Source organism: Carassius carassius, chromosome 8 (assembly GCF_963082965.1).
Source record: "Carassius carassius chromosome 8, fCarCar2.1, whole genome shotgun sequence".
Lineage (NCBI taxonomy): Eukaryota > Metazoa > Chordata > Actinopteri > Cypriniformes > Cyprinidae > Carassius > Carassius carassius.
This window is the reverse complement of record NC_081762.1, coordinates 13695462-13712535: the sequence shown is the minus strand read 5'-3', so window position 1 is coordinate 13712535 and position 17074 is coordinate 13695462. Positions and strand designations below refer to the sequence as shown.

General features: G+C 38.1%; 1 protein-coding gene across 1 annotated transcript in view; it reads right to left on the bottom strand.

The window, feature by feature from the left end:
* csmd3b (CUB and Sushi multiple domains 3b) overlaps nucleotides 1–17074 on the bottom strand; it is a 423699-nt gene that overhangs the window by 75485 nt on the left and 331140 nt on the right. Inside the window, exons 32-39 of the mRNA XM_059556241.1 lie at nucleotides 14865–14978; nucleotides 12822–12917; nucleotides 11659–11862; nucleotides 9086–9210; nucleotides 8170–8266; nucleotides 5173–5277; nucleotides 3782–3900; nucleotides 3567–3636 (exon numbers count right to left, since the gene is read on the bottom strand). Coding sequence (XP_059412224.1) covers nucleotides 3567–3636; nucleotides 3782–3900; nucleotides 5173–5277; nucleotides 8170–8266; nucleotides 9086–9210; nucleotides 11659–11862; nucleotides 12822–12917; nucleotides 14865–14978 — 930 coding nt within the window. The remainder of the gene's footprint in view (nucleotides 1–3566; nucleotides 3637–3781; nucleotides 3901–5172; nucleotides 5278–8169; nucleotides 8267–9085; nucleotides 9211–11658; nucleotides 11863–12821; nucleotides 12918–14864; nucleotides 14979–17074) is intronic.

Sequence of the window (17074 nt, the reverse complement as noted above, 5' to 3'; positions counted from 1 at the left end):
TGGTTCTCTCTAGAAGAGGGAACGAGTACTGCGTTCTCTGCCGTGCATACGATTCACTCTGGTTCGCTTCGGCGATGAAATAAATCAGGTGAGTCAGCCTTTTCGAGCTCCTCTTATAGGGTTGGGCCACACCCGTTTTGGCGGGAAGTGGCATGAAGGGCGCGAAGCACCCTTATTGGTCTGATGTTGCATCAGCCTGCGCTCGATAGGCTGTGCAGTTGCCGCAGAGCAGCCAATAAGCGAGCGAGCCGTCTCGCCTATGGCTGTGTGCTGCTGCAAATGCGCTTTACAAAAATTCAAAATTAAGGATAATTTTTTGCTTCAGTATATCGTGAAAAGAGACTTTTCCCGTAGCGTCTTAGCTAAGACGCAGTACTCGTTCCCTCTTCTAGAGAGAACCGAGGTTACGTTAGTAACCGAGTACGTTTTGACACAGGAGAGCTGGACAATGTTACTGCATGTATCAGTAGTAGAAACTTCCTTCCAACTTCTTTCAAACAGGATGCAAAGGGAATTGGGCAGGTCAACGGATAGCCAACTCAAACATGAGCCAAAGCAATATAAAAGATAAACAAGGTGCCCTTGATCAGTGATGAACTGATCTGAGGAAAAAGACACAAACTTGGTCTTGTAGGAAAGCCTGCTGGCCACACTGCTGGCTATAAACAGGATAGGATGATGCAGTGAAAGGGAGAGAAATGTCTGGCCCATCAGCTTGGCATTTCACAAGGAGAAGATGGAGAACAGTGCATCCTCCGCGAACACATACAAATCCTTGACCAGACTGATAATTTCTGCTCTTTACATTTTACAGACGGGCAAAATGTCAGCTGTACTAAGGGATACTCTGGCCCCATTGTTTAGCCAAGATTTACATTTTTCATCACAGCTGATGTTTTGTTTTCCTTCTAAATATATGTTTGTGAACCATGACTGTAACCAAAGTCCCTTTAAGGCAAGTCATGTCACTAAGCGGGCATGCAAGTGCAGCTCCTATCACTTTGAGTGGGGAACATCAAATTCTCGAAAACTGTTCACTAAGCTTACAATTAAATTTTATATTTGAAATTACCAATGAAATCGGTCAACCACTGTGTCATAAATGTTGTTTCTTTTGCTCAGATAGTGTTATAAAAAGTTTTTTTTTTCAGGCTAGATCAGCCAGTACGCAAGCTCAGTCCTGAGTGCACGTCCCGGAGCACTGACTGTTTCTATAGCAACGGGGACTTCTAACGGAAGCTGCAGTAACACACTGACTTTACCGATTAGTGATTGGCTCTTTCATTCAGAAGGCGTGGCTTCCTGCGATTGAGCAGTCATATTAAGCGTTGCATTTTTCCCTGTTCAAAACGATTCAAGTGTCACGTCTTGGGTATTCTATAGTCTTTGCTGTATCTTCCTTAAAATAACAGCAAGAATCAAACAATTCACAGATTATTACGTTGTTGAAAAACAAGTGTATCTAAATGCTTTACTGGTCATGTTTGTGTTAAAAAAAGCTTGATATTTATTTGGAAAAAGGTTTTGGCAGTGACAAAAACTGTACTCATGTAACTCAGGCTTAGAGATGTCTTTGCCCTCTGAGTTGAGCAGAAAGCACCCGGAAAGGAGTGTTAAAAAAGTCTTGCATTCAGAATGTGTACGAGCAGCTGGGTGGTAAATTATTAAGCTGGGTATTTCAGAATTTTCAGCTTGGCTGAGGCCAAAACAGTTGAAAAATGAATGCAAACACTGAAACATAAAGGCTCTAGTTGGCTTTCACTTTAAAAACGGCCCCATAAATAAACACCAAATAATCCATCACAATATTCTATAGTGTGATCGAAAACTCTGCCACACTCTGCATTTTAGGAATGGAATTAAATAAAACCTACTGGGACAGGAGAAGAATTTAGGTGGACATGATCAGAGGTGGGTAGAGTACCCAAAAACTGTACTCAAGTAAAAGTAAAAGTACTTCTAGAAATATTTACTCAAGTAAAAGTAAAAGTACTAGTCTTGAATAGTTACTTGAGTAAGAGTAAAAGAGTATCGGATAAAAAATCTACTCAAGTAGTTAGTTACTAGTTACTTTGGGTCATATATACTGAGCCTATTTTTATTTAGATATATAGATAAAATGTATGTAATGTATGTGTGCGTGTATAAATGTATATATTTCATCAGCCTTTACTCCAATTTATGTAATTTATTATAAAACCCTGTCTGTTTACTTAAGTAACAGATATAGGTGTCATGCCATAACATATTTTTAATACGACTGACTTTATATTAAATGTGAATTTAACATTGAAAGTTAATGTGATATAAATATTGCTACTAATCTTTCATTGTTCAGAAAGAGAGCAAATAACATTTACATTATTAAAGATAATTTTCACTGACAGTCTAGATTTCAATCACTCTCAGAAACTCCCATTAAAATCACTGAAACTGTTAACACTGTGAAATCAATATCTTAATTAAAGATTCGTACACACATCTGCACTTTGTTGTTCCTGCTAGAGAATTCGCCAGAAAGAGGTATTCAGTCAGTGAGCGAGTGAAGGAAGCACCGGCATTTTAGCGATGACTCATCTGAACACCTCTGATTGGCCAATGCTTTAATAAGCTCAAAAGAATCATGTGTGATTTGTTATAATGCGCAGCGCTGTATAAACGCATCTATCTCTGGCTAAGCGCCAGCAAGCAATCACAGATCTGAATTTAGCAGCTGATAAAATGACTCGCTGAACGTACTTGCACCAGTGTGATTGTATTAAAATTAATAAAATCTTAATCGGCTATTTTTTGTCTTTTGGAAGCTGCATTCAACTTGACTCCCCTCTGTTATAAGCCACACACGTACAACAAACTAATGTCACAGTGGTATGGTGTACTGTAATCGAATGTAGCCCAAGTTATTACCTGTTAAACAGTAGACAGCACATGCGGTGTTCATCTAATAAGGATCTCCATCGCTAGCAAATAATAACCTTTGCAGATTTCAATTCAGTGCAGTTCCAGCCACGTTTTCAACGCTCTTTCTGTTCTTAAACGTTACAACTCAGCGCGTGCGGCAGGGAACTGAACGACTCATTCAAACTGATTCATGAACCAATTCACTCGTTTGCCAATTGGTTTGATCAAGCCTTTGAACAGAATTGACTCAAAAGAATGAATCATTCGCGAATGGGCATCGCTCATTGCCCAGAGAAAAGTAGACGGCGCGTTTGGAATAAACTGAAGCATTATAACATTTATTGCATTAAGATAAAGTAACGACAGGAGCGTCGCCCACAGTAACGAAGTAAAAGTACAGATTTTTCCCCCAAAATTTACTCAAGTAAGAGTATAAAGTACCCATCTTTAAATATACTCCGAAAAGTATTCGTTACCCCAAAAAATTACTCAAGTAAATGTAACGAAGTAAATGTAACTCGTTACTACCCACCTCTGGACATGATGAATCAAATTTCAGGCTAAGCTCACATAACCCATCCTACAGCCTTTTATTCAACTGCTGATGAAAGGGAATCTGAAACTGGGAAACACAATCTTCCACAATCCATTTCATAAGACCTTACCAAGGCAAAGAGGTACTGGATAATTCCACCTCCTCACTGGTCCAGGCATACATGTGATATGAGCATTTCCCTAGATGAAAACAAAACAGATCAATATTTTCAAATCACAAATACTGTGCTAGCAGGAATATATGACAAAGCTGTTTACGAAGAAGTGATCAATGTAAAAAATAAGTCAGATGCACTGTATGTTTTAAACTACATATTGGCCTCACCTGTAAAGAATATCCTTGCTCACACTGGAACATGACAACATCTCCCACCATGTATCGATCCCCTACTTTAATCCCATAGGTTGGAGTCTGAGGCTCTGGACATGTATCTAGGCCAATAGCTGTAAACACACAAAACCGCTGCAATCATCTGATATATAAAAAAAATCACCACAGAATACCACTGACAGCTGCTGTGTGCAAAAGACTTTAGGTTTCCGAACTCCTAAAAGGATGTATTTCAGCAAGCCTGTGAGCATTTGGTGTGCTGGTATATGAAAACGTGGTTAGAAGGACTGTTTTCTGGCTAATTATTTTATGGATGTAAATGTGGACATCTGGCTCTGCAGCCATACAGATCATTTTGCCAAATTCTGATATAAAAATATATCTATTGGCTGGGACCTCCTCTTTTTTCATTGCCATTCTCCCCTTTGATTTCTATCTGTTGTATCTATCTATCCATCCATCCTTCACTGCCTCTTGTGTTTGTCAATCCATCCATCAGTCCATCCATCCACAAGTCTGTCTTTCTATTGTGTCTATCTATTGTGCCTGTCTATCTGCTAACTATCCCTCCTCCATTTTTTATCTCTCCATCCATGTCTATTTGTCTGTCCATCCATTCATCCATCCATCCATTCATCTATCAGTCCTTTTGTCCATCCATGTCCATTTGTCTGTCCATCCATCTTTCTATTGTGTCTATCTAATGTACATGTCTTTCTGCCATTTGTCCATCCATCCATCATCCATCCATCCGCGAGTCTTTATATTGTATCTATCTATTGTGCTTGTCTGTCATTTGTCCCTCTATCCATCCTTTTATCTATTCATATCTGTCATTTGTCCCTACATCCATCCACCAGTCTTGTCTTTCTATTGTGCCTGTCTATCGGCAATTTGTCCATCCATCCATCCATCCTATACATCCATGTGTCTGTCTTTCTATTGTGCCTGTCTATCTGTCATTTGTCCAGCCATCTGTCCATATGCCTGTCCGTCTATCCATCCATCTATCCGTGACTCTCTTTCTATTGTGCCTTTCTATTGTCCATCCAACCATTTGTCCATCCATCCATCTATTCATGAGTCTCTTTCTATTATACCTGGCATTCTGCCATTTGTCCATCCATCCTTCAGTTTGTCCATCCACCCAGCTGTGAGTCTGTCTTTGTATTGTGTCTATCTACTGTGCCTGTTTATCTGCCATTGGTCCATCTATCCATCTATTTGTCCATCCATCCACCCATATTTTAATTTGTCTATCCATCTATCCATTCATTAATTCATCCAATACACATTACTTGCACAGAAAATTTAGTGCCCTGTTGGACTCGGTCATTTGAAAGGAATCAATAGAGTACTGTTGTTACGCTGCTGTTGTGTCGTACCTGTGTATTCCAGATGGAAGCCTGCTGCTGACACACTGATGTCTGACACAAAGTTCAGGTAGAGGTTGTTAGATGTGCTATTCAGGAGCTGAGGAATGGTGGTTCCTGATAAAGAAGAAACTGTGTTATGTATGCAGTGGACAGCAGAAGATTATGAAAAGCTGCAATTCTTTACTTTTGCAGTCAAAATCACATTAGCTAGGGTTGAAATAAGAAACAGATAAAGTGGATTACCAAGCAAAGACATTTTGAGCATACCAAAAGACTTTTATTATGGGAACATCTTAAATGTCCATGCTGTGATCAGTGCTTTAAGTGGCCCAAAAGAGGTGCTGGTACTCTATTATAGCCTATATATATATAGTTTTTTTTTTTTTGATGACTCCCCTCATCCCTTGAGGTAACAAACTATATTGAAGGGTTTTTATATACAGCAGTCAACAGACGATCTTACAAAAAATAATAAATCCTTTTATTAGTTTGTGGATTTGCTTGAGCTAGAAAGAGCTACTGAACATAAATAAAATGTGCAAAAGGATTTTGAAAAAAGGTGTCTGCGGTCTTGGGTGACGGGATGGGGGGCTTATGATATTAGACTTCGTAGCCTATAATAAAAGATAATGAATTTCAAACCTTAACTAAACACATTTTTATTCAAAGATCAACCGTCTGTCATTACTATTTAGTCTGCCACAAGAAACAACAACATTAAAATCATGAACTCAAATGACATTGTAAAAAAAAACAAAAAAACAATGACTGTTGTAACAGTGCGTAAAGCAGACCTTTCTGTAACGCTAACGCTAATGAGCTTAAACGTATTTTTTGTACACAGTGCCACGAACTGTCAATCACTCCTGTATGCGTGCATCACTGTCCTCCTTGCAGCTGCAGCAACTTGCGCTCTCTTCATCAAGCTTTAAAACAAAAAGGGGACAAAAAGGTTGTATTGTCTTTGTGCATATAGATTAATTAGATAAATGAATTATCTAAATTTGTGCCTAGCCGCCTACGGTATTTTTTTAATACTTAGAAAAAAGATGCGGCAGCCAATGAGCAGCCAGCGGGGGCTGGTTGCAGGACGACTCAACCTCCGCAGACAGTTTTTAATGTTTATCAGACAATAACTACTCAAGATTTTGCTTTAGTATAATTTTCGGGACAATTAGGGCCAGATTCGGGATTCAGGACAACAGTTTAGATTTCGGGACTGTCCCGAATTTTCGGGACTGTCCCGAATTTTCGGGACTGTCCCGAATTTTTCGGGACGTCTGGTCACCCTACCTGAAAGAGCTACTGCAATACTTCATTAGCTTGCGTCTGACCTTCAGCGATACCATTCAGGTTTGGTGAGGTGTCAGCCAGCGAGTCATCTGATTCTGACTGTGTTGTTTTCGTACTCAGAGTCTGAAGCCAGGAGAACATATTAAGTGTTGTTCACTGTATTTGAATTTTTACTGAGCTGAGTGTGCACGTTTTACACATCCTCTCCGACCACGTTGAGTTGTTACTGACAGCGGCCAAAGCGACGAATTCGCTTTTCACTTGTAAAACTCAAGGGTGTATGGGTAATGTAGTCACTGCTCTCGGTGGGACGAATTAGGAAGCTTGCATTGTGAAGGGCACTCTGAAAAGCGGCAGCGCAGGCAAAAGATTAAAACCTCTATTAAAACAGATGTCCAAATGAGCGTACCGGTATGCAAAAAGCACGTTCTGGGCGCACGGAGAGGTGGCGGTACGCTCAAGAGCTATATTTGGAAGTGGCGGTACTGAGTACCGGTGCGTACCGGCCCACTTAAAGCACTGGCTGTGATAAAAAGTTTTGGTACACTTGTTAACATCTGTATTGTGACACTGTACCCTCACTGTTTTAAATATTTCCTGCTGTTCAGTTAAACTCTTAGGTCAGCTTCTGAGCTGCTGGAATCATCTCAATTACTGCTCCCGCAGTGCAGCCATAAAAACCTTGACTGTCCCTGAAAGCAAGACAGTCACAGTTCCCAACAGGACACAATAAAGCAGTGTTTCCCATCCTCCAGCAAAAATCCAGAAACACTGTTCCAAACACTGTACACCATCTCTTGATGACAAGAAGATCCATTAAGCCATCAGGGCTCAGCAATGACAAGTTGTTAGCATCAGTACACTTTTTCTGGCCGCACTGTTTACAAACAAATAAAGTGCTGAGTGGTGAGGTGCAGTGCCCATTAGATGTGCTGCCAGACATAGCAATTAATTAGCTAGCCAAAAACAGCATGATGTGCCTCCAAGTTTCCTGGCTCCAAAAATTACAAACGATTGACTTTCTTCATGGTGTGACTCAATTAATGATATCAAGTTCTGGCGAGGAATCTCTGATGTTTTCATTTTAATTCATTTTTGGTAAAGACTAAGAGCAAAGATCATTTTGTTTGGATAGAGGCATTCCATTACTCCTAATGTAATATTCCTGTAATGTATATTAAGACCTGAATAACACAAGCTTATTATACGGTTTTCTGGAATACTTGATTCTAATTGGTCAATAATGGCAATCAGCCGTGAGATATTTTAGAATAATTATGTTCACCAGGGGATGCTGTGCAACCAACTGCATTACTTATGATTACAAAAATTACCTCTATCCACAGCAACACTAGTCCAATCTTTAGTCTATTTCTAATCCATATTTTAAACCTCCAAACTCGTGAGCTTATGAATTGTTAAATATGATGTTAAATTTAAAAAATAAAAATATAAATAAAACATACAAAAATGTGAAATATCTTATTTGTTTACCTGCATGTCCTGTGACCATTAACTGTTTTGTTAAAGTGTGGAAATATTAAATATTAAAATATTACAATGTTGTAAAAGCTGGGGGAAAAAAAAGTTTGGGAATCCCTTCTATATAACGATGAGAGTCCTCTGGAGTGAAAGAAAATATGTATGTGCAGGCAAGAGATATCAATCTCATAACAGGGAAAAGTATGTATTTTCCAGTAGCTGGACCCTCACCTGAATAGCTGCCCAGTCTGGGTGCATTGTTGTCTGCGCCATCATAGAAATCCAGAGAATCCCAGTTATGTTCCGTGGCAAAACTCACAACTTGGATCTGATTTATAAATAAAGCAAGCAAATGAGTAAGAAAAAAGCTACAGGAAGAGTAAATCTAAAATAAAATCGTACAGGTAATCATATGGTTGACACATACACCACCGTTAAAAACTTTACACAAATATATATATATATAAAAAAAAAATTATAAATTAAAACGGACAGTTATTTTAAATTGTAATAATATTTTACAATATTACTGTTACTATCACTGACCCCAAATTCTGAACAGAAGTATAGGTGTGTTTCGATACAATGGTTGCTACAACACATAGTTAGAATTCGAAGGACAGAGACTTTAAATGGCTTTGACATAATTGTGAAAGGTCATTTAAATATATACTGAAGAATATTATTAGCAAACAAATCCACATTAAGAATATTAATTTAATGCAGTATTAAAAATAGAAACTGGGCAACTGTCAACAGAAGTCAAGGCACACTGCAACAGATGCTTCTAGTGCAGACAGCTTCCTTGATTACAATACACAATGAGAGTGATTTTTTTTTTTGTATTTGGATGAGCTGCAACATGTTGCTTGGGTGCAGTGTAAACAATATGTGAGAATTCAATAAACACTCTCAATGCTCCAACAAAATTACTACGATCAGAAAAAAACAGGGAAAGTGAAGAAACAGACTGCCACTGAAGTTTGTAGAACTGTACTCGCCATCATTTCTAAATTAAACATTGCCTTTATGCATAATTAATTAGACATTAAGAATTCCCTTTATTGTAGTTTAAACTTTTCCATCACTGACACTTCTTGTCTGAAACATTTAATTTGAGGAACTTCAAACAAGCTCCTCCACTCACTTGGATTCCAGCTCCCTCAGGAACAGACACCTTCCACACACAGTTGAGATTGTTATCGTAGGGTTCCGGGTAACCCGGGGACAAAATGGTCCCCTTACGCATCGTCAGTATCCCTCCGCAAGGCACTGCAACGATGAATCAAAAGACAGGAAAGTGTGTCACAATGAGCTTTAACTTTCAATTAAATAGAAGGAATTCATCAACCTAGGTACAAAAGAGAAGCAACTTTTGATGAATAATCAAAGCTAGCTTTGCTGTATGATTACTCACAACTAGGCCTTGATGCCTTCCCGCCTTTAAAAATATACTTGTTTTTTAAAACTGATACTGAGTAGGTGTTGCTATGATCCTGTAATCAGCTTCCAACTAAGTTTTTATTTAGGTAAACAAAAAATAATAATTATAATGAGATGAAAAATTTCATTGTATTATAGCACAGAAATATAGCAATGGATGTATATGACAAATAATAGATATATGATAGGATTCTTGAAAAGTCTGTCACCATTTACGCACCCTCAAGTTGTTCCAAACCTTTTTGAGTTTCTTCTGCTGAACACAAAATACAAAGATGACCAAACAGGTAGCCATGGTATTTTTTTTGCTTAATAAGTCAATGGCTACCATCAACTGTTTGGTTACCAACATTCTTCAGCAGAGTGTTCAACAGAAGAAATAAACTGATTTGGGACAACTTGAGGGTAAGACAATGATGTCAGAATTTAGATTTCAGGAGAACCTATAAAAAGCACAACGTAGCATTGATATGTAATGAAATAATGTCTCATATCTGCCACAGAAGAAGCCTGATTTAGCTATTTTTTTCCTGTTTGCTGAAGTGCTGCCAACTATTGTCTATAGCAGCACTAGAAGCCACAGACTGGATCTGTCAATAACAAAGCACAGACTGCTATCTGACTCTGGCAGGGCAGAACTGTCTTTGTTATCCCATGCTTGGGTAAGATGCTATCTGTCAAGGACAAGAGGATAATCTAGAGGTCAAAGCCAATCACTTTGTTTAAACAGCTACGAGCAGGTAGGGACATCCTGATTGATGTGCCACGTTGATGTGCTGGGGAAAAAAAAGCAGAAATGGAGCGGGACAGGGAGCGAGTAGAAACAGGGAGGCTAGATATGGAGCAGGGCTCAATATATCTGTGCCAGGTTCTTAAATTATTAACCAAATTCACTTCCCTGCAATTTTGGGGTCATTCATTTTTAACCAGTGATATATAGAATGCACCATGTGCTCAGGTAATCATGTGAAGTATCACAGATCGCTGACCTTTAAGGCAGAATACACAGAGATGAGCAGAGAAATAAAACAAACTGTGACACGATAAAGCAGATGTCTGACATAAGCATGGTTGAACATAACAAAGGTGTGGCTCCTGAAAAAAAGAAAAAAGAAAAAAAGACTATGACTGTCTTGGCAACTGTTTGAACGTCTGGTGGCAACTCATAAAAACACACTAGTTATCATATTATTGTACTGAAACACTGGAGGAAACAAGTTTTACTTCAGATTTTGTTTAGATAAGATTTAAATGGATAATAGAATAATATATACCAATGTTTAAAAGATTTTATTGTTAATACCGTTATTCAGCAAGTATTTAATTGATCAAAAGTTTACATTGTAGTAAAAAGTTTTTAAAAAATGCTGTTCTTTTTAACTCCCTATTCATTAAATGTCACGGGTTCCACAAAAATAATTAAGCAGCACAGCTGTTTTCAACACTGAAAATAAGACAAAATGTTTGAGCACCAATCAGCACATTAGAACGATTTCTGAAGTATCATGTGACACTGAAAACTGGAGTAATTGGTGCTGAAAATTCATTACAATAATTTACCCACTGAAACCGTTTAAATAGTAGTGTATATTAACAACATCATAGTTTGCTAACATAAACATCCAGGAAACCCTTGAGTTCTATTGACTGAAAGAAACTTTAATAGGTACTCTATTCAGTGCCTGATAATAAATTAAATTGCACCACAAATCACATAATATACAGTTTTTATTATATATATATATATATATATATATATATATATATATATATATATATATATTCCAAACAGCTAGTCTGCTATTTCAACAGGACACTAACTGATTAGCCTGACTGCTTAACACGCAAGTTACCTAGCTGATTAGCCTTGTCTTAGCATACTGCTACATTTATCTCCATATATCTGCATAGCAATCCAAAATCTACAGTGAGACAGAAAGAAATACTAGCAGAGAGACCATCAAGCAAAACAGAGAGAGGTGGCTTGTTAAATTCACACCTTTTATATTACTCTGAAACTTGAGTAAACAGCTAAAGAGGTGTCTGTTTGTATCATGATATTTTGGCTTTCACAGGGACACTTTGTCAGCATCAGCCTGTTTCCTAGTGGTAACTGCAACGAAATCTGCTTAATTAACTCTGCTCACCTTGCATTTTGTTTTGGGGTGATGTATCATTCAGCTAACTATGCTTGGTTACACAGCCAAATGAAATGTGAAAACAAAAGACCACATCGATTGTACATCTCTCTCCGGGTCTGACGAGGTTTGAACTCACCAACGCAAGTGGGCAACGTGTCGTTCCACTGAGCCAGAGCATCAGGTACGGTTTCACAGTGAATGGCAGTGGAGCCGTGGAGCGTGTAGCCCGGGTTACACTCGAACATCACTGATGCGCCCACAGCGAAGTTGTTGCCAATGCGTTTGCCGAAACGAGGCTCTGGAACAGAGCTGCACTGCGTGGCACTGGTCCTTGGTACGGCTGTGACAGGATTGTAAAATAGAAACATAAAGGAGAGCTTTTTCGTTTTCGACTTGACTGTGGTTCAATGCTTTTGAGGTGGAAGAGCGGCAGAAATTGATTTAATCCAAAATAAATAAATAACATAGGCATCGGTTAGAGTAAGACCTTTATTCAATGTAAACATCATCTTCCTTTAGAAAAACTGAATTGGAAACTATCTTACCATCCACAGTAAGTGGAACAAACACAACTTGAAAATGTCAGGCCTTGACCTGCTAAAGAATTCTGGATTCAACCGGTTTCCTTTGCTTGAAACATAACAGATATCTTTTTAAATGGCAGTTTAAATCACTGCTAAACTAAATCAAACACATACACTGTATAACTGTGTATCTTAAATGACAAAAAACCCTCATCAGTCTAAAAGGTGGAGAATATGATAATTAAACTGGACCAGACAGGTTTTTGGACTTGTTGTTTAGTCACTTAGAAGATGAGTCAGTTCGATTGACTCCCAAAGTACCAAAATTAAGACGTGTGGGTGAGGGTTAAAGCAGAAAAACACAGGGCGTTACATTTCAAGGTCCTGTGTGGCTCCATAAAGATTTTAAAACAATGTGTAGTTATTGCTTTCATTTAAAAAGTGAAGTGTTCAGCATGACATAATACAGAAAGCAGAGTGATAAAATAAAATAACGTTGTAAAAACGCTAAATACCCTGGGGGAAAAAAAATGAATATTCCATGCCACATTTATTAAAGAAAAGCTACAGCAAACCATTATGATACATTCAACTGCACTAAAATATATATATATATATATATATATATATATATATATATATATATATATATATATAATTATGAAATAATTATGTTTTGAAATCAAGATATGAAATACTGACCAGGAAGTATAAAATATATTCTCAATAGTCTTTATAAATAGAGTAAATATTTTTGATAGAGCTGAAAACTGACCTTGGTAGACAAAATGAAAGCCTTTGGCAGTTTCCGGTCCAACTGTAGTAAACTTGATAGTTATTTGATTTCCTGTACTCAAGGGCAACGACTCACCTGGAAAGCAGACAGGTAGTAAATAAATCTTAAAATTGCATTTTGGAGAGATCTGTACATAAAAGAAAAAAATAATAATAATAAAAAACTGCACTGCACTGAGCATAATTTTAGCTTCTTTTGGCTTCAAAAGCTTCAGATAGAGAAGTATATTTGCGGATATTACACTCTCATGTGGCTGTTCAATCAAATGGCAATAACTGCTTTTCTGCTAAAAAGCCACTGAAGGATGCCTCTGTTTACTACAGCAGTGGTTCCCAAACTTTTCCATTCTACGACCCACCTAGACAAGTGTAATCTATTTCACGACCCACCAAAATATATATATATAAAAAAATAAGAAAACGATTGACATTACTTTAAGCCTAATCTTAAAAGTTTGATGACAGAAATTAAGTATTTAATAAAAATAACAAATTTTCACTACTAATATTTCAGTTTTAATTTTTGTTTACAGACGTTAAAATATGTAGTGTCCATAAAAATGTGAAGCAGGCTCACTCTAGTGAACTGTAATCTGCGCTGCTGTGTTTTGTTGCAGAAAATGCATTCATGATCTTCCGTTTGTGTCGGCGAGAACGGAGCACAATCCAACACTTATTTAGAAAAGCATGAGAAGCAAAGCAGAGCTATCTAACACAGTTTTGAGATTAAAATAATTGTGAAATTGGTAAAAAATTATAATAAACAGATGTGTCCCATTTTAAATAATAATAAAAAAATATATATTTATTTTTGTGATGGTTAAATAAATGTTCAGCAATATCTTCAAAAGACTTCTGAACTTTGGCAAATTTTTCTCTAAACAGAGATGATACATCAAGGAAATATTGCGAACTTTTGTACATTTTGTTATGTGGAAATGTTTAAATCTTGTAGTGTTACAATTAATCCTGCATTTGTGCCCTGCTTATGGAATTACATTTGTTTCAATAATAATGAACGAAACTTTATAAAACTGAACGTAACTTTTTCAGAAACTATCAAAAATATGCCATTACAAAAGAAGAAAAACACTATGAAAATGAAAAAAAAATTAACTCAGTCGCACAAATTTAACAGGCTCTTCAAATATGCTTCATTCTTTGTTAATGTTTTTCAAAGATTCGTTTTCGCTAATCGTGGATTCTGAATTCATTGCTACAGATTTCGCTTACGTTTCGCAGTTTTTCGTTTGGTGTTTTGACACAAACATCTCATGGGGGTGGTGTTAACAGTGATCTACTCTGATTGGATAGTGAGCTTTTGATGGACAGGTGCTCTCTGACCGGGAAGTACAGACGCCACCCAGTGGCCTCTCTCGTCCTTCACTGTCGTCGCTCCTCTTTTGTATACTTCCTATCTCCTCCGGGGTTCTCGAGACCGGTGAGTGTTGCAGGTGTCGCTCATTTCCCAATCACTCCACGGCTCTCGGCCCCGCCCCACTCGTCACATTCGTGCAGCCCTAGACTGAACTGTGTGAGTGTGTGTGTGTGTTTTTATTGAAACGCAAATTTAGCTGCAGCCAAGTGACTTTGTGCGACCCACCTTGTTCCATTCTGTGACCCACAAGTGGGTCGCGACCCACAGTTTGAAAACCCCTGTACTACAGGACGGTTCAACAGATGTGAAGAAAACAGATTATGAAGTAAATGTACAGAATTTGTTCTGCTACCAGAGTGGCAGTTAATTTTTTTCTTCTTCCATGGTATTTCTTTCTTCTTAAATTGACCATGTCTTTGTTTTGCGACAGGATTTGTTTTGTAATGTTCTAAATATTTTGGTGTGTTGAAGCTATGGAATAGATATCAAATGACTTAACGCAGTCCTAAAGCAAAGAAAATGCAACACCAATTCTTTGTGCACTTCCTTTATGTTTTGCAATAAAAATATCACATCGGAACAATGGCTTGTGATGAATGGTAATGCGGCTGATTTTAAGTATGTAAATATAGTTTTGAGCTTTACCTGAGTGAGACCCAGAGAGAGAAGACAGCAGAGAGGACTGCTGTGTTGGCCCATCATAAATGTCCACAACATCATTCAAAGACGTCTGGAACAGGACAAATTGTCCAAATAGAACTAAAGGGGGGGAAAACAGGCAAAGTGTCAAGATATTTCATAAAATATTGGCCATAACATGACAATTACATTCTGTACATGAACCCAAGTGACCCCTCAACTGTTAAGATCCCAGCTGGAAGCTTACAAGCAGCAAATGTGTCTTGAAAGGCTTTCTGTCTGTATTCTTCATTTACTTCACACATATTTAGATTCCCAATTAGATGCCACTAAGTACTTGTATGCAAGAACATTACGCATTTTAAACCAGTGAGAGCTCTTGGAGGTAATAAGCCTGTATGTTTATTTAAATCTTTTAAATTGGCTATCATGCTGTAACATCTCCCCATTATGTGTTGGTACCATGCTGAGTGCTACTGTGCATTGGTTTTGTCCTCCACTGGGCGCACTTGTTACAGTCTCATTTGCTGTACGATGCTTTGATGTTTCCACCATTAGGGGAAAATCATTAGTATGCTACTCATCATCACTACATCAAATCCCTACTCAACAGTATATCTTAAGGATTAGAGAAGATTGAACAAAACATTGTACAACAACCAAAACTTTGGAAAAAAAAGTTTTTGCATTTGGCATTTGGATTCTACTGATCTCACTAGCATCTCTCTCTAGTTGTCATGGTGAAATTTATATATATATATAAAATGGCTTTAAATATAGAAACCTCAAGCATCAAAATTCAAAAATTTGTTCTGGGCACAGATACAGTTGATATTAATGGAGTGAATGGACAGAGATTTCATGGCCACTGCTGTCTCAGACTACATCCTTAACAGTGTCTTTGAAATCTGGCACAGATTCCAGTGATTCACCAGGACTCTGAGGATTGATGGAGCGCCTCATATTCTCAGCATCGCTACGGTGTGATTAAACAGTTCTCTGCTCAGTTATACAAGCGTGTAATCAAACTCTTGCAGAAACTAAATCTGAAAAAATGATTTATTTGTCATTGGAGGTAAACAAAGAGCTTGATTACCTGGACCTGATTGGCTTCATTGGCATCCCATACAGTGGCACCTGCTGCACAGTTCTGGACAACAAATTGAATTTTCCACCGGTTTGATTTCACTGACTAACATCAAAAACAAAGTGATATTGGTCAGTGAAATCACTGGAAAACTTTGTTATACCTCTATGTCTGTAACCCATTTCTCATCCACTTGCTCAGGAAGGCAAAAACTAACACCAAAGCTGTATACAAATGGTAGGAAACACTGAATTAAGTTCAGTTAAAAATCAATTTAAGATGACGGCAAAACCAGACCAAACCAAACAGTTCCTGCCTTTGCAGAGTGTTTCAATTCTCTTACGAGGTTTAATTTCAATTCGGATGCTACCATAGACTGCAGGTGCCTATAGGCAGTAGGCTGATTTCTACATTTGGGATTGAGCTATAGTGTGAATTGTAGGTTAAAATTAGGCTGTTATTGAAGGTGACTGCAAACCTTCAAAACGAAAATGAATCATGGCTCGTCAAGTCTGTTGCCAGCGTGTGTGCTGGGAGTAGACATGTCGCCTATGCCTTTGATAAGAACAATAGAAGGGAAGATAGCGACGGTCCTCAATGCATTATGAGTTTCCCCATCTCCAAGGCTTTAGCGATGCCAAGACAATTACCACTTCATGTCAGAAAACAATTGTGCCTGTTAAGGTTTCGCTTGCATGCACCAAACAAATGGGCCAATGAAAAGAAACAAATCAATTTGGAAGAAGAATGCAATGATATTGTGCCAGGATACAGTTTAGAGCTGAAGATCTTTGCCCGAACCCGACGGGACCCAACGGGTTCGGTCGGGTTTGGGCTTAATTTATATCATCTTATGCGGGCTCGGGCCGGGCTCGGGCTTGCGCTCCGGTTTGTGAGGTAAACGAGCGGTCATGTGATGTGTTTCGATTAGCGCGAGAAAGATGCGAAAATGTATGCTGAGTAGGTGTAACGGAGGCTTGCCTCTGGCGATTACGTTTTAGTTTCACCAGCAACCAAAGCAAAGTCTGAGGTGTGGAAAAGTTTTGACCATGTTTATAATGAGAATAATGAGTGATTAATGATGCACCATCAGTGAGCGCAGGAACGCGCTGAAGCCATCTACAGTGGA